General features: G+C 39.2%; 1 protein-coding gene across 1 annotated transcript; it reads left to right on the top strand.

The window, feature by feature from the left end:
* The first annotated feature begins 8,994 nt into the window (after positions 1–8,994).
* Positions 8,995–11,722, top strand: LOC137332945 (forkhead box C1-A-like). Its single transcript, XM_067996995.1, has 2 exons — positions 8,995–10,643; positions 11,476–11,722. The coding sequence occupies exon 1, from the start codon at positions 9,061–9,063 to the stop codon at positions 10,495–10,497; it is 1,437 nt and encodes a 478-aa protein (XP_067853096.1). The 5' UTR covers positions 8,995–9,060; the 3' UTR covers positions 10,498–10,643; positions 11,476–11,722.
* Positions 11,723–22,675: the final 10,953 nt, after the last annotated feature.

The raw sequence follows: 22,675 nt of genomic DNA, 5'->3' as shown, positions 1-22,675 counted from the left end.
CCATTGCTCACAGGTCTGAACTGCAGCTATGATGTTTAGCGGAGCCCGGCAGCGCAGCCGGGGTGGGGAATTATATAATTCTCACAAGTGGGCGCACCCCGTACATTCATGTAGTGACCTTTTCATCATTCCTAAAATAAATTTGGTTAGTGACGAGAACGCTCGCTGTCTCGGGGTGGCCTTGTTTCTCCAAGCTCGGGTCCGGGTGATTCATCTGTTCCATGTACGTTCACGTCAGAATGTGGAACACACAATATTTTGCCTGTCCGGGGCTAAGAGCTTTCCTTGAGATTCATTCGATGTGAGCGAACCTCTGACGGCCGCCTCCCACTATGGGAAGGACCGTGGGACGAGTCCTGCTTTATGCAGTTCAAGTGGCGGGTGTTGGAGGGACCGGTTCTACTCCCCTGTGTCAAGATTGGACAAGGGGAAGCAACCAAAATCAACAATGCCTCTGCCTTCTCAATTGTAAACAATTTTACAACACCAAGTTATAGTCCAGCAATTTTATTTTAAATTCACAAGCTTTCGGAGGCTACCTCCTTCCTCAGGTGAACGATGTGGAAAGAGGTAGCCTGAGGAAGGAGGTAGCCTCCGAAAGCTTGTGAATTTAAAATAAAATTGCTGGACTATAACTTGGTGTTGTAAAATTGTTTACAATTGTCAACCCCAGTCCATCACCGGCATCTCCACATCATGTCTGCCTTCTCAGATACACCTAAGAGGGGTGGCGTTAACGAAAAGTGAACGAGAGTAACAAAGTCTCTCATCATTTGCCAACGTTATACGGCGATTCTGCTGCACGTAGTACTGTCGAGTCTGGGCAAAGACATATTAGATTCAAACTATAAATCAGATCACACGGTTCGAATGCACAATTTTAATTTAATCAGATTACATAGAAGCCTTGATCCCGGCATAATCGCAATCGAAGGCGAACGTGTCCTAGCAAACTAGAGGTGCTCCTGTTCTGGGAATAAAGAGACCTGATTTCAGACATTGAAGAAACGGGGTCGTTTCAATACCTGGACTATAACAGTTCAAATTACACCGTCAGCCGTGCTTAAACCTTTTTTTCAAACCATTCCCATCATATTTTACTAGATTCAATACTTCAAAACGTGTCTGTAGGCGCCCATGCGCCCACCCCAAGGTTTCAATTTTTTTTTGCCAGATTTCGAAATGAAACGTATTTTCAAAGGTTGATCTTATTCAATTCATGCGGGGGCTTGGGAATATAGAAATAAATGATGTGTTCGTTCCTTCTCAGATCCTGGTTTTGATCTCCACCCCCGTGTAGGCGATCAAAAGAGATCGTATCTCGAAACTTTTGGCATTGAAACATCTTACAATGTGAGTAGGCGCTTGAAGTTCAGTTCGGTGTGCTTTAAAATACCTGACGAAGGAGGAAGCCTCCGAAAGCTTGTGATTTTCAAATAAAATTGTTGGACTATAACTTGGTGTTGTAAGATTGTTTACTTTAAAATAAAGTGTAGGTGAACGGAAGAGCAGTGACGGTGAGCTCAGCCCCCCCTCTCTCAGCAGACGTAAAGTAACTTAGCACCTGTAAACACCCCTCACCAAACTCTACAAAATGCAAAGGCGGGAACAGAAGCTAGTTCACCTGCTGTACTGACTGCCCAGCCTGACCATGGATTCATGCTCCTCATTGTCCGTAGACTGACTTCCACTAGATGGTGCCATTTAGCGGTTCAGAGAGCTGAAGCAGCAACTTCATCAAAAGGCAACATGACTTCATTCACGTTGTAAGTAATGACAGTGTCGGTGCTGCTGTTTGCGCAATCGGGTGGATTTGTACGCCTTCCCCTGACACTATGTGAGATCGCACTGGTATTGTTGACAGTTAACCACCCACTGGGTGTTTTTGCATCAGAACTATGAAAGTTCACGACCCCGATGCTAAATCGACAATCGATGAGCTGAATCACTAAACATGTTAAATCGCTTTTGTTTATTTTTAACATTTAGATTGTTTGCGAATTTTGGATACCTAACAGCATCTCATTTATTTTTTTTTTAAAAATGTAACCTGAGGAGTTCAAATAGGCCGGCGATGTTTGCAAATGCTTGGCCGGAGTCAAATTAAAGGCATGATAATCCCCCCGAGATAATAATCGCAATAAAGACACCGAGTAACAAACATTACACGTTGCATTGTATATTCTAGGCATTTTTGGAGTGGTATTTTCGGAGAGATGTTGGGGCACAGCCTATTTCCCCCTACCCCAGTCGTACTCATAAGTGATCATGAATAAAGCGCAGATTTGATTTTCAGAACTGTTTATAGCGGTATTTTCATGCATTAAGTGGAGACGTGGACACGTCCCTTGATTCAAACTATACATCCATCACTCATAGTAAAATGCAGCGTTCAGCAACTGATGGGACAGGTCGGTTTATTGACTGACTGGTTGGTGTTATTTTGAAACGCACCATAGTTTTTTTATTCATATGCACGGGGAAATGCTTGAAAATACATTTACAACATGAAATAAGACAATCCCTGAATCCCAAGAAACGAGTTTTCGTTGGGTTTCTCGGAGTTTGAACTGCTGAAGCTGGCACCTTGGCTTATTATAAAACATTGTAATTCAGGGATCGGATTGCAAACAGGTCCACGTTTAAAATATATCAGTTTGGAAATATATATATGAAGGCGGAATAACTGTCGATATATCTCAAAACTAGTTTCATTTTAAATTAAAAATAGTAAAATATAACTTGAAATAAGTAATTCGTTGTTAGAATGTATAAAATAAATATCGTGTCTAATTTGCCTGCGTATATAGCATAAGTATTTCCCTTCAGTCCAAACGCCCATTTACTTTGTATAGCCTTCCCGTTGATTTTAAGTATTTTTTATAGTATTTGTTTGTTCTGCTTGAAATCTACCAGAAGGCAGTCATCCCGGCTCCCGCAGATGATCTAATGGACAAATCCTCTTGATCTACATTAGTGGAATCTGTTAGCCCCTTTCGCCACTTCGTCTTTTCTCAGTTGGTTGCAGTGTGAGTTTGTAAAGCACTTTATTACACAAATGTAGCATTGTCTCTCGATTCGCCAGAAACGCGGGGATTTCCTTCCAACACCAGAGTTTCGGGTCCATAAATTCGGGGCTGGGGTTTTATGGCTTTCATAACCGATCGAATCCCAGGCAGCAACAAATTTGTGCCGTTTTATTATCTTTATATTCTATTGTTAACCGTTCGTTTCGTAATTATTGCGCATTTATTTAACCTTGGGTGGCGGTGTTCAGAAGTAATTTCTGAGTCTCCTCACACAGTAAAGATTTATACAGCAACATTAGAGAGAGCGAGCGTAGAGACAAGATTGTGGTGATGTATTTAATTGTTCCCGTGTTTTTGTACAGTTGTTTGTGCAAAATCATAAACTAAGCAACACTTAGCTCAGATGTAACCGTCTCTACATTGATGCTCCAATAAGTAGCATAACTCCTTGTGAAACTTCTTGTTAATCCTTTTTTCGAATTTTGTGAGCAATTTAAAAATACAGAATTTACATCCGTCAAGTCACATTTATTTTTAATTTTTTTCATTATGTCGTGCCGTTTTCACCCATTATAGTGTTTGATTTAATATGTAGTCAACTTGTTAATAGTCATTGTAATTCATCATGTAAAGCTCTTTGAGGAGTTTCGAAGCAATACTATACGAAGCAAGTATCATAATTGTGATTGTACTTTCATTGTTAATGATGAAGATTCACGACAGATCCTGTAAACGACACGTCTATCAGATCACCTCAGCTTGGTTGCAGCTCTTCTGTTATCGGAAATAACCTGGACACATTTAAATAAATATTAGCTCTTAACCCCTAGAGTTGGACGGATAATATTGAGTAAAATGTAATTGGAATTGAAAATGAAATGCTAATGCAACAAAATTGAACTGTTAATTTTAATCTGTTTATTGTACGAGTGTAAGTTTCAGTGAATAAATTAATCTTTTAAAAGTGGTACAACTCTTGTTGCATCGAGCCCTTGTGGTTTTCAAAGATGGCATTAAAGTCTATTTTGTATTAGATCGTACAACGTTTCATGATTGGTATACATTTTAATCATAATTACCTTCGTGATACAAGATGATTCAATTTTTTTATGCTTTTAAATACCGTGTGTGCGTGTGTGAGAGAGAGAGTTTGAGCTGCGGCTTAACGCAGGTTGCTGCTGAACCGGCGGGTTTGAAAGGCATTGGGTGTTTGGACGGCACAGAAAACCGCCGAGTCCTGCAGAGGGCGCCAGGGATACACGCTGCAGTTGTTGGATCTGGACATTTGCACTAACACACACACATGCGATTCCAGGTGTCTTTCCTGTCTTCATATATACTGCCCATGCATTTCGTGCAAGGTATTTTGTTTTTTTTTCTGTTCTGCTACAACAATCCAATTCTGTGAATGGGTTTGCTTCTGTGTATTAATAAATTGGCATTCTCCAGAAAGGGCAGTCCCTTGTTAAATCATGTTCCATACATACAATAATAAATATAAGATAATGACTGCAAGCGCTGCTGCAATAGATGTGTAGGCGTCTTTAATGAATTGCAATATAAAAGCGTAGGTAGCGTTACTCTATGCGTCTCAATCGCAACAATATCAGGTTTGTTGGCATCATATGGAACTTCTTATATTACATTTACTCTCACAGAAAGTAGGAGAACTTTTTTTTGCAGTTTAAGACTTTCTTTGTTCCTTTTATTTTTGCTTCAAAAATGACTTGCGTAAGTACTGCACATATACATTACATTTAAATACTGTATCACTGTGCCCAGCGCACTCCTAATTAACTTGATCTTTTACAGGTCAGCTTTTTTTTTCCTTGAGTTTAGACTGAAGTTTATTTTTACAGTATTGGATCAGCTCTCATTTGCATGCCTAACGTACATCGAAATATAGTTCACACAACCAACCTAGACTTTTTTATATCAGGTTCTGAGTTATGGGAACAAAGAGGCTAACCAAGTGTAAGTAAATAAATGCCACCATCTGCTACCCCATATTTCGCACAAGGAACATTTTGCATAAATGTATACAATTGTGGGAGTATAAAGTATCCTGAAACATTATTATAGTTGAACATGTGTATACTCTTGTTAGTTAAAATGTGGCGAATTTAATAGACCAGGACTGTCCTTTTATAATACTATATAATAAATATGTAAAACGATGCAAAGCGCAATAAGTATTATACAGTATGTCCAAATAATGCACACACATATGACACAAATGCAGCATTTGACTTGATAATATTGGCCAAATTTTGACAGGCAGACTAATATACCGAGAACAAAGCTTTCTAAATTTAAATGGTATAATTTGTTATACACCTTGTTAAAAAGAAAAAAAAGCCAGTGTCTTGTACAATGACCTGTAGAAGCGGTGGTCTGAATCCCCAGCCCCCGGTCTGTAACCCTGCGAATAAACAATCATTAAAAATATTAGAGTATGGAATTTTCCCATCCAGCGGCTACCGCTTAAAGCAGCAGCAAATCATTGCCAGCTGCCCTCAGTCAAACAGTAGGAGAGTTTCAATATTTCTGTGTATTTGTACAGAACTTTTCAGTAAATGTCCTGAACTAGAATTACATGTTACAGAAGAGAGACCTCGGTAGAGATACAGGAAGGATGCCGCTACCTTCGGCGGTTTCATCCGGTCCATTACAATAATTTACCATTAACAGTCATCTTCCTTTGATACAATTTCAATCCTCTGTATTTAACCTACAGAAAAACACCTCATGTTTTACGTTGTGTAAAGAAATTTAAACCGTTAGAATGAAGCAATGTCTTTTGAACGTTTACATCTTTTTAACGAGAGATTCCGCTTTTCGTTTCACCTCCGAATTGGTTAAATATAAATTCCATGAAATTAAACTGTTTGCTCCATTAAACTTAAATTGTCGCTGAGTGTCGAACTCATGTCATGTTTAGACGTCCCCGGTAGACCGTATCAAATACAAATAAAGCGTCACGGATACCAAAACACAGCAGGAATTTGAAATCTTTACTTTCACTTGTGATTTACTATACGACACAACTTAATGCCGTCTGGTCACACACAGGTCTGTATTTGCAGCAGAGTTATATTAGTGCAGCTTGTCCTTCGAATATTTTATCACAATACACAATTATATATAACCATAACACTAGTAAAAAATATCCAGCCAATGGTATATAAAATACAATATTTGTTAGCAGTGATGAACTGTAAGTATTTCAGAATAACCTGGAATCTGTAGATTCTCCTTGATAAGGTTATTAGACAGACCAAGTGAATATTTTAAACCTCGACTGTACTCAATTCTTTAATGAGCAGAGCAATTCAGCCCTCTGAAAGATTACCCCTATCACGTGCAGACAGTTTGGTATTAAATCCCTTGGATTTGATCAGCTGCATTTTTTAAAATAAGGGTCTGTTATACCGAAAATATCAAACTACACAATTCAAATATATAAAACAAAATCAAGGAGGGTTTAGTTCAAAATGAGATTTCTGATTGTAGGGAGAGTGAGGTAGAGGCAGGATTATGAAGCTAAACTCTTGCTGCACAAATAGCCTGAGGTAGAACAAAGTTCATTCGAGGGTCTTCATGTGTGGAGAATGGCCCAAAGAACATGTCAGGTCCACCTGCAGTGTCCCGATAGGAATACAATGAAACACATTGTACCCACGCAGCAGATTCACTTCGAAAGCAAAACCGCACTCAACGAGGGGCGGAATTAAAACCATTCCAGGCAAAACTATTACAAAATATATCCATATGAAGCACCAGAACTCAGACTACTCACTACACAAATACTGTCTATATATACAGTACATTTCTTTATTTACTTACTTTCTGAATTTACCATATTTGCAATTGTAAAGTGGTGGATGCCTCTATTTAAAAAAAAATAGAAGTATCGTTATTTTTATACTGTATTTTACACTGATTGGTACAAAGCAATTTGTAGACACCTGATGCGATGAATTGCAAAGAAATTCTGGGGATATGAACTGGAGTTTGCAATAAATTAATTACAAAACTGGTACAGGCTTCATTGCTATTGGTAACTAATCGATTAAATGTGTGGGGTATCTCAGCACTCAGTAACTAATCGATTACAAATGGGGGGTATCCCAGCACTCAATTATCAAGCCATCAGATTCCAGCTACAGAATATAAATTCAATTCGAGAAAACCGGCGTGTCTAGTATAAAAATGACAATACGGACAGTTCAAAAGGACCATCGATTCTCTTAAACACTATCATCGTCTTGGTTCTTGCAAAATTCTGCAAGGAACAAGTATTTTTTTCAGTTTTGTAATAACAATTCATGATGGCGTATTTGATATAATACATTCCCCACAGACGCCAAACATTAATTAAAAGTACATTTTAAAGATAAAGCGCGAAATTCTGACTGATAAATTCATACGCACAAATTCGCTTTCCATGAAGAAACCAACCCGTGATTTGATAGAGAAAATTAAATGATAGAGCTTTATAATACCGGAATTGTCTAAAATAAAAATCTTAATTAAATTAAAGGTGCAAATCAGCATCCTGGCTCTGTTGATTGACATCTAACGAAATTGACAACCATGAGACGAGCCGCAAATACATTCTAGGTGTGAGTTAAGAGTCCAGCGATGGACACCATTGAATCTGGGAATCACACTTTCCGCTCACAGCCTGTCACAATCCCGTTTGGCTCAACGATGGAGAGAACAAATCCCCTTTACACATCTGCAAATGGAGTCACACCTCAGGAGTTTAGAAATGGATTTAATTAAAGTAGCCACCGAATCCCATTTATACCATGCCCAGATGTTTGAACGGGAATCTTAATAGTTCATGCCTCTATTCAAAAACAATGATGTTACGGCCTAAATTGTTTCCATTTATAATGTGAAGCGATGCGGACTTTACACTAAACTTGACGATTATTTGGCAATTTTGTATTCATTCTCATGCTGTGGTGTGAAGAATCCCCGGAGAATCAATAGTGCAGACCTATCTCACACTTGAGTGAGCAGGCAGGTCCCACACTTTAAACTGGAAGCTCCCACATTGCGAGACCCACATCCCACTGGAATTGTTCTTTAAAACGGCGGCTTTGCCTCTTCACAATTAAAATTTGAAAGAGACTACAAACTCTAACTGGGGAGAGCGTGCATCTTCGAAATACTGAAACAGCGGCAGATTAAAAAGGAGTTGAAAATATATGTTTTAGTAATAGCCTTTTTGAAACAAAATCTCCTTCTAAAGTTTTACTTGTGTGTAGCTGTGTCTGGCGCATTTATTTGTTTATTTTGTCTACAATACAGATCTTCATTTTTTGTTGTCGTTTTAACAGCGACAGAGCTGAAAACGTTTACTTCAGTAGAGTTCAAAGCTATCTTCGCATTTATTTATTTTGACACTTTACAAATCCAGGTTAGCAGCAGTCTAACCTTTAAAAGTCCAACTTAAGTTAGAGCGTTAAAAACAGGAAAGCAAAAAAAAAGGGGGAAATGTCCAGAAAGGGGGCAATGCCTTTTAAGTGCCGTGCCTCTGGGACTGGAACTGGGGGCTGGTGTTCGAGGTGGGATGGGGCAAATGAGACGCCACCTCGGTTCTGCGATATATATGTGTGTGTGTTTGTGTGTGTGTGTGGCCAGAAACTAGCAGCAACTGGTGTTCAGTCGAGGGGCGGCAGCGACTTCAATTGGACAGTGTTACCTCGGGGCGGGGCTGCAGCTGGGAAAAAAAACTAACTGCGTAAAAGTCTTGTCAAGTGACGGATGCTCAAAGTTCAGAAGTTTTCCAATTCAGTCTGCCACCCCGCGGAAAGAAAAAGAAAATATAAGTTTGGAGCGAAGAGTTAAACTTCTGTGCAGCTTGGAAAAAGTTTGGATTTTCTCTCTCTCTCTCTCTCTTGCGTTGTGTGTGTGTGTGTGTGTGTGTCGGTATTTCGGCGGCGGGGGGGGTGGGTGGGGGGGCCAAAGAAAAGTCAGGTTTTTTTTTGTTGCAAGCACCAAAGGCGGAAAAGCAGCGATGCAAGCTCGCTACTCAGTATCGAGTCCCAACTCTTTGGGAGTTGTGCCGTATATCAGCGATCAGAATTACTACCGAGCCGGTCCGGGTTACACGGGGATGCCGGCCCCAATGAGCATGTACTCGCATCCGGCCCACGAACAGTACGCCGCCGGCATGGCCAGATCCTATGGACACTACACTCCCCAGCCCCAACCCAAGGACATGGTGAAACCTCCGTACAGCTACATCGCCCTTATCACGATGGCCATCCAGAACGCCCCTGACAAGAAGATCACGCTGAACGGGATCTATCAGTTTATTATGGAACGATTCCCTTTCTACCGGGAGAACAAGCAAGGCTGGCAGAACAGCATCCGTCACAACCTGTCTCTCAATGAATGTTTTGTCAAAGTGCCCCGCGATGACAAGAAACCTGGCAAAGGCAGCTACTGGACTCTGGATCCCGACTCCTATAACATGTTCGAGAATGGCAGTTTCTTGAGGAGGAGGAGGCGCTTTAAGAAAAAGGACGCCGTCCGGGAGAAAGAGGAGAAGGACCGGCAGACCAAAGACCCGCAGCCCAGGCAGCAGGCTCAAGAGTCGGAGAAAGCCGCCAACTCTCAGCCGATGAGGATCCAGGAGATCAAGATCGAGAATGGGGCTCCGTCCCCTCCTCAGGAGGCTTCTCCCACTATGGGCATGGTACCGAAGATTGAGAGCCCTGACAGCAGCAGCAGCATGTCCAGCAGCAGCCCTCACAGCATCCCATCCAACAGGTCCATGAGCCTGGACAACCCCGAGCATCACCCCCAGGCCCCTGGTCAGGTCTTCAGCGTGGAGAACATCATTACCTCTCTCAGGGGATCGCCCCACCACTCAAGCGAACTCAATCCAAGCCTGGTCGCTTCTTCCAGGACAGGTATAACTCCCTCTATATCCCTCAGCTATTCCACCAGCCAGCCTTCCATCTACAGCTCGTCCTGTAGCCAGAACATGAGTTCCAGCGGAGGCGGCGGTGGCAGTGCTGGGACTTACCACTGCAACATGCAGGCGATGAGCCTCTATTCCGGGGACAGATCTGCTCACATGCCGGCCACCGCCAACGCCGTGGACGAGGCTTTACCAGACTATTCCATCCCCACCACCACTGCCACTTCGTCCTTAACCCACGGTCTGAGCAACGGCCAGGAGGGACCTGGAGCAGGACGCCTAGCCTCTTGGTACCTCAATCAGGCCGGCGACCTGAGTCATCTGACTGGCAGCGCGTATCCCGGACAGCAGCAGAACTTTCACTCGGTCCGAGAAATGTTTGAATCGCAGAGAATCGGCCTCAGTAACTCCGCCGTCAGTTCTGCACATGTCAATGGGAATAGCAGCTGCCAAATGCCCTTTCCTGCGGCCCAGTCACTTTACCGTACCTCAGGTTCGTTTGTCTATGACTGCAGCAAGTACTGACAGAAACGTTTACAAACTATTATTTTTCTTTAAATACACAAGCAACAACAGCCCATGTTTAGATACATATTTCATATATGTATATAAACAGAAAACAAATCCAATTTGAAATTTGGTTAAAAGGACAGTGTTACTCCAAATGGAACGTAAGTTGCTTTTATTTTGCAAAAAAAAGTTGTTTAAAATATTATAAAGTTTGTGTCAAATCTATTAAAATTCATAGCAAACTTACTTGGACTTGCTATAAAATGTAAATGTCTTATAGTAATTTATTTTAAGTTGTAGTAGGATATCCTTTTTTAAATATGGACCAAACTCCCCGAAAGTGTTCTAGTGCTCACCCTAAAGCTCCCTCGAATGTTTTTTATTTTCCTCTTGATGTTAACACCTTCCATTATAAAAAGGGAAACTGTATACCGCGATTTTCTTCTCTCTCTTGTTGAAAATATTCTGAAGGCATTGCATTGTTTGTTTATAAATAAATTACAATTCGATTCGAGTGCTAACCACGTCTGTTGGAAATTAGAGTCTTCAGTGTGTCAACTTTTGTTTTACAACTTCTGGGTTCGGTCCTTGGCGGACAACTGTACGTCCAAATACTGCCGCTGGTATAAAGACAACATAAGCCACTTGTTTAATGAATAGGATTTGGATTTGGTTCACGTGGCGTCCCAAACCTTCCAATCTCAAAATGTGTCGCGATTTCTTTCGTTATTATCTGCTATATAAGTCAAACGATGCGCTGTGGCAAACAGAACGGTGGCGAATGCCAAATGTTTGCACAGTTGACATTTCGGATAAAACTGTCCCTTATCGACCCTACTATCTAAAGACAACAATTAGACAATAATTGCAATTGCTTTCTTACTTGATTGCTGCCAAATTAGAGTAATCAGGCAGTGATTTAAAGGCACCTGTGGATTATTTAATAAAAGCTGACAACATCAAACTCACACGACAATTTTGATATGCTCGCAGGTCTCAATAAATCTACCGCTTCTTAAAGGTGATGTTGTAACACTCAAAGCTGATTCCCCAGCCACCTTGCTGTGAAGATGAAGGAGGTGTTTACCATTTGTTTCTTTACATTTTAGTAGTAATTCTGCGACCCATCTGATCTGGCATGTTTATTAAAGGAATGTAAGTACAGCGGAAAGACAGGAACCCCTACAATATTACTCTTTTACTTCTAAGCTTGCTGCTTGCGTTCAACTTTTTATATCTGATTGTTTAAAGTAACATTTCTGCAAAAATAAAAAGTTTGTTTTAATTAGCATTCTTAACTCTTTATGTGAAGTTTACCGCATGTTCTTATTTCAAAAGTTGGCCGATTTCAGGTGCACTCTGGGACTTACGATGGTTTATGGAAACTGGTACTTTTAAAGTTACTGTATGCGGAATATTTTCAGTTATCTCCGTGTTGAAATTCCACTTACCGGTAGCTTGTTCTTCAGTCACTCTTTTTTCCACCCCCCCAAAAAAAGTCAAATTGATCAGCTCGCTTTTGCCGGCCTACACGGGATGGATTGAAATGCATACAAATAACTCTTGCGTTCCGTTATACTAACTTCTGAATTTTTAACGTACATTTAGATGGAGATCATGAGTAGTAATATTGTACTTCAAAAACTCAAGGCCGTTTTAACAGAAGTTTAAAGATCAAGGCTCCTTCATTTACATTTCTGTCCCAAGGAAGTTTCAGAGAAGCCCGATGTGGAGGATGTTGTGTACTTGTATTGATTGATAGTGTTATGAGGATTGGCTTTTTTTTAATCCTTTATTGAAGTGCAGCCAGGTAGGGCCTAGCTAAAGGCGTCCCCCTCTAACCTCCAGTAACCTGCGCTTTAAGATTAGGCAGAAACCAATCTGGAACTAATAAACTTATACTACCGTCCTACAAAGGCAGTGTGAAGAATTTCGAGCTAGCAGCCCAAACTGCACTAAAAAATAAAACCGACATTTAGCCAGCGTCAACCATTGAACCGATTGAAGCACTGCCGCTTGGCATTTAATTATCCAACATTTGAAGTTGGAACTTGGGAGCGCTTATTACATTAATGCCATTGCTTTAAATCATACTACTGTATTATACTTGGGAATATTTATTTAACTCCGTACAGCAAATAAGAGGAGACTATTACAGTAACCAACAGGCCTCCCAAACAATACACAAGAGCATTGGCAGCAGTAAGATTTATTGAGCGCATATTATGCCTTATTAGGGCTGACTGAGTGTTGACTAGACATTTAAAGAAGAAACCCTGGGAGACAATTCCCTCGCCCCGCAAAAACCTGCGCCATTAAACACATGTTTCAAATGAATACCATCGTCACTATTATTAAATACTATCACTGCAAAAAAAGAAGGGTGATCTCCTTTAGAGTTAATCTGCATTTTTAAATTTTAAATTGTTTTTTTTAAACAAAATCAACTGTCTTTTTGCATGGCAATTAATTTGCTTGAACTAACGTGATTGAGGTCACTGGTCAGAGCTGGGATAGAGCTGTGTAATGTGTTCACTTTGGGCTAATCGAGTTCTATTAGACACGGAGCCGCTCAGTGATTAACTGTTTACACACCATTCCTATAGTTTGTTTTGAATACACACGTGTGTTTGAGAACCTCGGAATAGGTGTAGAGTTTAAACAGATTTCATTCCTGACATTTGGCAGTTGATAGACACGACCCGATGTTACAACCCGCCTTATTTTATCCGCGAGGAACGCACAGCTCCGCTTTTAGTTCGATTATGATTTTGTTCGTTTACATTTTGGTACGTTTTAAAAATAAGTGTTCGAGACACAGATTACAGACGTGAGCACAGATACGTTCGATTGCGGATATACACAGAAATATATTTGCGCCCTAAGCCGCCCTAGAGATTGGCCGTAACAGATAGCACTGCTCAGTACACAGGAAAGCAGCTTTGAGTGCATTTTTAATCAATGCAAAATGTTTTACTATCTTTTAATACAGCTCGCACTATGGTCCGTGCATTTGTAATTTGCCATCTGCCCGTGTTAAGGTTCCAGTTGTAAATATCACTCAATTCAGTGGGTTATGCCAACAACTTTTGAGAATATTGAAATACGATAGGCTTCTTGGTTAAAAGTTGAGTTTTACAAAAAAAAACTTCACCTAATGTACGAAAATTAGAATATGTAATTCACTATCGTTTTCAAAATGTGTGTAGGCGGAGAGGGGGTAGGGAGATAACGTCTTAGTAAAATTACAAGGAATCTCATTATTAATATTTTTGTGTATATTATTGTATAAGTTGAATAGAGAATGTGGTTAATCAACTTTCAATCAAAAACAAGTATCGATATTTAGAACTGCGGTTATCACAGTTTATCGAATGTACCAATTATTTTTACGATTGTACACCAGAAATCACAAGTGAAATATGTCAGCGAGCGTGTAGCCGATGACAATTTCGAGTAAGCGAATGGATTGGGCTTGTGCAGATACTTACTGTAAATATGCAGTCAATGAGACGATCATTGTTAAATCGCGTCTCTCAAGAGGCGCTGTGTTAACGTATGGGTGATGTGCGCGATTTCTGCCTAAGGATATGAACTTATAGGAAGCTAATGACAAATGATAGTTCAAAAATTAAGACTATTACTAATGACTTGTGAACCGTTGAATAGCTGGCAAATGTAAAAAATCAAACTCACCAGGTACTAGAATAAAAGCACGTTTTAGACTCCCCAGAGGATGATTTGATTGCGTAGGAACAGAGAACATTGAATGCTAGGATAGATGTAAAATATGGCGAACGTGTTGTAAAATGTACAGAATAATGGTGGTATAAAATGTATTATTAATCGCATTTTTATAATATGATCTGTATTTTATGAATGTTAAACACTTAACAACTCGTATAATAATTTATATTACCTAATCAAACAATATCGGATATGGGATTAAGATTAGTAATAGGAGATTTGACCTAAATGTATACAAATTGACAGAACTATATCATAATACAATATTTCACAATATGGACACAGAGAAAATATGTATAGTGGAAATGTAATTCTCATTCAATATGAGAAAATCGCTACCTATTTCTTCATGTTTGCAAATTGTTCCCAAGAATCAATTTTATCCTTTTCATTGCTACAATAGTATAGTCAGGTCGGTTGTAATGCAAGTCTGCTTATAGTAATATCCCAACTTGTTGCATATAACAGGGTTCTATTATTTATGTGTGTGTTTATATGTGTGTATATATATATATAATGCACGGGCATATATGTATATATCTATATGTGTGTCCCCATCTACCTGCCATTTATCCACACATATACACAATACATATATAAATAATGTGCGTCTGTATAGATAAACACGCTGATAGTTAGAGGTCGCCGCAGTCAGTACCAGCTATGATATATGATAAATATTTCACCAAGTGAGAGTGACAAGATAATTCCTCAGTAACAAAGTAAAGAGTGGGGTGTAGTAAGTGTCTCAGGGGTGGAAGTGCTATATACCACTGCTACTCATAACTGACTTCATTCAAATATCGGATTTAAAATGTAGAATTGCAGACCTATTTATGGGTTTAATTATATAAATGTGGAAATAGAAAAAAACTCCCCACAGATTACACACATGGTGCAGTACTTAAAATTTAAGACCTTGTTTTAATAATTGTGATTTGTCTTGTCTGAATACATTGGCTCTACATCTGCCCAAACATTAAGCGAATGGATTAAGTGTCGGGGAATTTTACGGCAGTATCTGTTTTTGTTTTGGCTATATCGTCTTCTTTAATCTTCAAACACCAGATGAGAAAGCCTTCTCTCTCGAGTTACCAGGATTAAAGAACTTCTAGTTTCTCAATCCACGCGGATTTTTATTTATAAACACAACATTTGAGTATTCTGGCTGCACGAAAACCTGTTTAGAAAATATTCAAAAGAACGAAAGCAGTGGGAGTTTTTTTTTAAAAAAAACAAGGGACACAGCTGCGTGTCTGACGTTTCAATTCTCCCTCTACCTGTACATTAGTGAGTGTTCAATCCATGGTCCAGACATCCTATTTAATCAAAACGTGTACATCTAACCAGAATTGGATCGCACTTACTTAACGAAGCAGTAGTAAATGTATAGCGTCAAATATGAAGAAATCATTCAGAAAAAAATAGATAAATAAATGATAGATGAGCCAATTAGAATGCGTACAAATGTTAACGTATATAATGCGTACATTTATTTTTTTTACGTTTGACAGTATTAATACTGATTTTTTTTTTAAATGCTTATGGGACAATTTAATACATACTGCATCAGACAAATGCACGTATACAGAAATCTTTTATGTAAGCACGATTAACTAAAATTTCAGTTTAAAGATAGAAACAAACATTCTTATCTAATGCAGATGGAGGTTTTAGTATATTTTTGTTCGGATTTATTCCATACATATTATCCCACTGGATCATTCTATTTATAAAAATTAAAGACAACAGGAGAGACAGGACTGTGTATTCCTAAGAATAGCGACATCTTTGTATGTACATACTTCCATAAACATGTACATACAAAGGTGCGTGTGCACATTTAGAAATTCGGTTTCCAACTTTAATTATAAAACCATTAATTCTCCCCAGTCTAATAAACAAACGTCGCGTTAGTAAGAAGATTGATTGCACACATGGAACTAAATCTGACTAGTCCAGGAAGAAATAAAATTCAATCAGTGTGCGGAATCATTTTTCATTAGACGGAAAAGCACAGAGCGAAATGCAGCCAGAGGTCAGTACAGGGGATGTCAATTTAACAATTCCACAACAGAAATGAGATCAACACGGGGCTTTGGCTGGGCCACTTTATCTCTAAATCTTTAAATATATATGTATATATTTACAGTTAATGTTTTCTGTTTCTTGGTTTCATAGTTTTGAGATGTTGTCGAGTTGTAATCCTTTTTTTTTTAACTGGCGGGTTATTTAAAATGTGTTGTAGGTGGAGACCAAAATTAGAATTTCCAAAAGAAAATCTACGCAAGCTTATGTTGCATACATTTCTACCCCAACTAATTGAAATCTGATGTCCCCCTGACAATCTCATTGCAGCTTGCCGCCCAAAAGTTATAAAATATATTTTAAATAATTAATTAAAAAAATAAAAAGTTTTTTTTCTATGCAGAGGATACAGTTTTGAAGCTTTTAAAAAAATATCTTGGTTCTGGTGTTGGAACTGGCCACTGGCAGCTCCCAGGGCTCAGCGCCGTCTAACTAAGTGTCTTTATGGTAGTTTGCGGCGTTTGGTCAGGACAGACTGTCCCCGTGTATTTTTGCTGTGTAGTCAGTGGTGTGTTCCACACTGTCTTGAACTGAAGTGATTTGCATGCGTCTGATTTCAGACTAGTTTGGGTGAAAGGGTCAGGCTTTTCTTTACTTTCGATTTTAGCTGCTCCAGACTCTAGTTGGCTCCTCTGCTTTTACTTTCACTCCCGTAGTAAGCCAAGCGTCAGAACAAACTCACGCTGGAAAGCTTCAGGTCAGAGCTGATTATAGGGTTGGGTGGCCGACAATTTTTTTTCCCTAAATAAACACAGCTTGATTCAACATGGGTGGGCAAACGGGCCAATTTTCACAAACACTTTCGGAGAAGGGGGGGCGGGGGTCGGGGGAAACAACAGATGGCGAAAGGGTATGTGAGCCCCACAAACACACCAGCAGCCCCGACACTTTTTAGATTGGTCTACATGAAGAGAAAATAGGAACTCTTAAGTCGGAAAACCGCCAGTGCACACAGGCAAGCAAGCTGCAGCACAAAGACATCTGAACGAGCAGGAAAGTTCAGGGCAAGTCTTGGCGCCCCCAGAGACTCAGCGCTGAAATCAGGACAATGTGACTCATTTAAACAGCAAACCGCTTCTCTCAGCGAGTGTGGGGGAAAGAAGGCAAATTAAAATCTTAATGCGACTGGTTAACAGTATGAACTAGAAATGGCTATAAATACATGCCATTTAACTTTGGTTTTAAATAGCCACAAAATGGGCTGTAAATTCCACTTCGTGGCGTCATTACGAGACCAAGATGCTGGTTGTGAAAAATATAGTTTTTTTTTAAAAAAAGGGAATTAAAAAGTCGTTTGCGGGTTTTTTTTTCTGCTTGTGGGCTCACTGTGTACATTTAATGTAGAACGAGCCAGTAAGGGAGATGGAAAATACAAATGGTAAAGACACACTTTCTCCCCTTTCCATGGCCTCCACTTGTAGTCTGGGCTCAGATTGTATTTCAACTCCAGCTCAAAAGCTTTACCTTCACCCCAGTATCATTAGGCGGTTGAATCTGCCCTTATCTCTTTTCATTTATTTCAAATGCTCAAGAGTATCGTTTTCAAATTGTCCCCACATCCCAGAGATGACAACCAGACTGTTGCGTATTCTCTGAAATAAATGACAGTATTGGGAAAAGTTCCATCAGAAGCTTTGTTAGACACTCGACGATTCGTTTCCCCCCCCCCTCAAGTTATTTAGATATAGCCTTAAAGTAGACGTGTAAAGTGATATGGCCTCTTTCATAACCTTAGCTTCGCTCCCACCTTCCCCCCACCTCCTCCAAACCTGGGGGTGGGGGTTTCAGGGGCTTCGACAGAAAATCCAGCACCGCGCCAATAACATTGGCTAATTGAGCAGTCTGGACACAATATTGCACTTGAGATTTATTCATTATACTGCGACTCGGGGAGGCGGGGGCGTGGGGGGTGCTTAAGAATTGAGAACAGTGAGAATTCACAGTTCAGCCGAGATAAGGATCACAAAGGTGTCGGCGATTTCCCCTCCCACTCGCTGCATCATATTAGCAAACCGACGCCAAACAGGATTGCTGAGGCTTTTAAACGATTGTCTTGACATAAACGAAGATTTTGATGGAATGTGATTTTTATTTTTAAATATAAAAAGTAAATAATTGTTATTTGTGCGGTGTTTCCTTGTGGTTATAGCAGTGGAGAAGTGAGACGCTGTCTTGACTCCCGTCCAGTTTGTAGTTGTGAGACTTCACACAATTCGCCCAGTCTTTGGGCTGGCAGACCGCAAGGCTTTTTCGCTTTACTCACTTTTCCACCAAGTCAAGAATACAAGTGAAACATTTTATTTACCTGGTTCAGCAGTTGGTTGTAGAACCTTATGTTCAACTGAAGTTGAAATATTACGTGCCCATCCTGCTGATCTGCCGGGGCTGCGTTAAAAGGTTACCGACAGTTTTAGTTAGCGCTACTCAACTCATATACCTAGCTGAACACTGACGGTGAATTTAGATTAGATAGAAGGGTAATAACGGGTCTTTGCAGATAAACCGCCAAATATTATAATGATTAAACACTTTGCTATTTACAATTGTGATATTTGATGAGATAAATCTTAAAGTGAAGGTAAAAATACAAAGCATATCCGCATTACCAATTGCATAAACCTTCTGCCGAACTACAGCCCAAAATCAGTGGAATAACCAGAGTTGAAAAATTGCAGCCACCACTGGACACTATCTGCTTAACCCTGTGAGAATTGCAGTAGCGGTTCTTGCACCATATCAACAAATGGAAGGTTTGAATTTTTCCTTGGCAATGTTTTGCGAATAGAGACCCGATCTATCCAAAATTCTCTAATATCAAACACTGTTCTTTCACTGAATATGATTCCGAAATTAACAATAATTTAAAAACAGCTTTTATAGAAACTGGAGAAATCAGTTGGTATCAGCCGAACGGGACCTCGGAGTGTTTCCAGGTGTATTACAGAATTTTATATTATGTAAACTCGTAATATAATTTACATTGTAAATACGTTTATTCTTTGATATGACTTTCAGTGCGGTTAAAAGATATGTTGGATGGGTTGAATTTTAATTTTCGCCGAATAAAAAGGCTGAGTGGAGATGAGTGGCCTGGCTTTGATTGCTATCTGCAGGGGCCAATAATGTTGATGGTACAAAACAGTAACTGCGAGACTCTTCTGATGCCACGGTTGCGCTCACTTCCTCTCAGTACAAGACTGGGGTTGGGGAAACTCTACCAATGCCAGCAGGCAGACTACAAGGCAGCATCGTATCAGGGGCGGAATAACAGAACTGCAACTTCAAGTTGGAGCACTGCACCTGGGCAGATTGAACACATTAAAGAGGTCCTGGATCTTTTGAAATTGCAGGCCCACTGGTGCTTAATAACTAGACGGTGTAATCTCAGCATTGTATAACCCTCAGAAACATTTGTTGTATTTGAAATGACATTTCTTCAAAAGAAAGCAATGGCATTTTGCAACGTCTCCATCTTCATAGGCCAGCTGGAAGACTCATTTATATTCCTGTTATTTCTCCAAGATTTTTTTGGTAAACCTTTTATAAGATAACATTTGCTACGGTCACTTACAAGATGGTTGGTTGAACAAAGCTGTAGCGAAATTAACTGCAGAACATGTTTGAAGTTAAATGGTTATTCAAGCAATATAATACATGTAATGAAATCACAAGTATCCCAATATGTTAATTAAGTTACGTCTTTAAGCCGAAATGGCAATATTATTGTAAATGTAATGAGGAATGCAATAGGTTTACATTTAAGACTCAGGTTAAGTGTTTCAGTTTAGTAAAATGACAGCTAGTCTGTACAGTAACGAATAGACATAAACAATTCTTTATCACAACTATATAGACCGGTCACAAGATATACATCTGATTCCTTAGTTTATAAATACAATTAGGACCAATTTTCTGGGTAAGTATTTATATACAATACATATTGTATATATAATATACAGGTACATTAATATAATAAAGGCGCCGTGTTGGAGCACTATTTTGTGATTTCTTAAGTACATTGTAACCGTACAAGCCTGTTATTAAAATTTAGACTGCATGTGATTTTTCACAGTTCTGTATAATATATACTTATTTTAATTTTAATACATTATTTTGCCACAAGACACTAATTGAATTTATATTGTGTAAGCAAAAAAAATTAAACACAAAGTTCCTGCGGGGATTATTTCTTAAAGTACTAATTTTAATGACAATGTAAGAACGTTAAATATATAAAGTGTAGGAATGAACAAATACTTGAAATTGAGCTGAGTTTTGGGCGCATAATTGTGAATAAATCTCTACATTTTTCGCACGAATGCTAATTGTCCCGACCTCTACAGCGGGTGTCTTAAAACACAAGAGCTGAAACGTACTGTACTCTTTTTAAAAAGAAAAACAGAACTACTTGAAAGGTACTTGTGTAAAGCCAGCACTGTAAGTAATTTGTGATATTAGTTGGTCATGGATATGGTCAGAAACGTCTAACTAGATAGAAACTGGAAAAAGATGCAGCATCCAACCATTGACGGGAAGTCCACGAGAGACTGGCAGTGATTGACCGCCTGATGTCAGCTGAACCTAGCAAGAGTTCAAGTACTACTGGTCAGGGTAGAACCTGTTCGGGCATCTGTTTATATATTTACACACACACACACGTATTTACACACACACAGAGTCTACATCTCCATTTTTCACTCTATTAAGCGAGATAATTATATATTGTTTTAAACACTCATCTGCGGGTGCCCTCCTCGCTCTACAAGTTTACACGCAGTTCAATCTGCAAACTCGCACCAAACTGTATTTTTCATCTATCCGAGGAAAACTGAAAATTCAGGTATGCCCTTCCTGGGCTCCGTATACTTGTACTTGAAGAGTATTCGATGGTGCAGCAATTGACTGGAAATTAACACCAATCACTAGAAATATATTAACCTTCATACACATATTACATATGGTTATGATTCAAGGGTGAGGTGACAACATTTCACTTGTCTTTCTGATTTAATATTGAGAATGACCTTTGAAAAATTATTGTACGACTAATTGTATATTAATACACATCGATTTTCAAAGGTCCCTGTCGCTATTGTAAATTAATTTGAAAGTAGTAATTGTAAATATGCCGTTAATCCGTCAATCTGGGATTTATTAATGCTCCAATTTTAACGATTGTTCTTGTGGCACCGTTGCATGAAATACACAACCATTACAGTAAAATTCACCAGTTTGCTCGAAAATACGGTTCATAATTTTAAATCATTGACTCTTCATAACTTAGCAATTTTTTTAACAAAATATTTCAACGAATTTCTGCGTTAAAATATTTTCGGGTCGCTTGTTAAAATTAAAGTAACATTGAATTTGCAATTCCCGAAGCGGTGATCAGTTTTGACTTACAGGTGTGCGTAAAATATGAAATATTGTTTAATAAGATAGTGTCTGGTGTATATACTGATTTGGATGTGATTCTGCACCGAACAAAATGTCATCCGCCCAATACCAATTTTGCGTCATTTCTACATTATGTGAAGTTCTACACTTTTGTTTAAACACAAACGCATTTTTGAAGCTAATATATACGCTGTCTGAGATTTCCAAAAGAAAGCAGTCCAGGCTAGGTACCAGTAACTAAATGATAATTTCGTTTTTGACTTTTCAGTAGCACTTCTTTGCAAATCGTTAGAACCAAAGTAATAGCGAAAACGTAAGTCACATTCAAAGAATTGCAGAGTGCTATAAGGGAGATTATAATAAAATCTACACCAATACCCCCTTTCTAAAAAAATAATAAACGTAATCTCTGCGGACAAGGCTTCCTTTCAGCAGCTGAGGGCAACTGTCAGAATTTGAGGCACGATTCTGTTTCCCAGGCAGTAGGAGCGGTGCACGAATCGAACCACGAATCTACATTTTTCCAAATCTTACGCTTGCGCTCGATTATTTTTTGAAATGTTTTTGTTTGAACAATCCGATGAACAAATGCCAAGAATGCATTCATTTATGAAGGTACCTGGATCGCCTACTTTCAACTTTTAAATAAATAGGTTTTGAAGGGGAAAGAGTTGCTTGCACCTGTATCAAGCCCGATATAAGCTGGTGTCTTTTTTTTCCCCAGACTTTGGCGATGCTTACTGACATATGTTCCCAATTAAACTCAATAAGGCCCACTGTCTGACTACTGGGAACTGAAGCCTGTTATATAAGGTGTTCTGTTAATAAACTCTTTTCTCAAAAAAGAAAAAAAAAACGTGCTGTGCATTTTAAATGCATCGCATACAACTCCCTAGTTGCCGCAATAATTCATATAGAATTTTCACTTTCTCCTGCACGATAAGATCATCAATTTGATGCC

This window comes from Heptranchias perlo, chromosome 2 (genome assembly GCF_035084215.1).
Source record: "Heptranchias perlo isolate sHepPer1 chromosome 2, sHepPer1.hap1, whole genome shotgun sequence".
Classification (NCBI taxonomy): Eukaryota; Metazoa; Chordata; class Chondrichthyes; order Hexanchiformes; family Hexanchidae; genus Heptranchias; species Heptranchias perlo.
This window is presented reverse-complemented; position numbering and strand designations above follow the sequence as displayed.

Coding starts and splice junctions, on each gene's coding strand:
- LOC137332945 (XM_067996995.1), top strand. CDS start 9,061: ATGCAAGCTCGCTACTCAGTATCGAGTCCCAACTCTTTGGGAGTTGTG.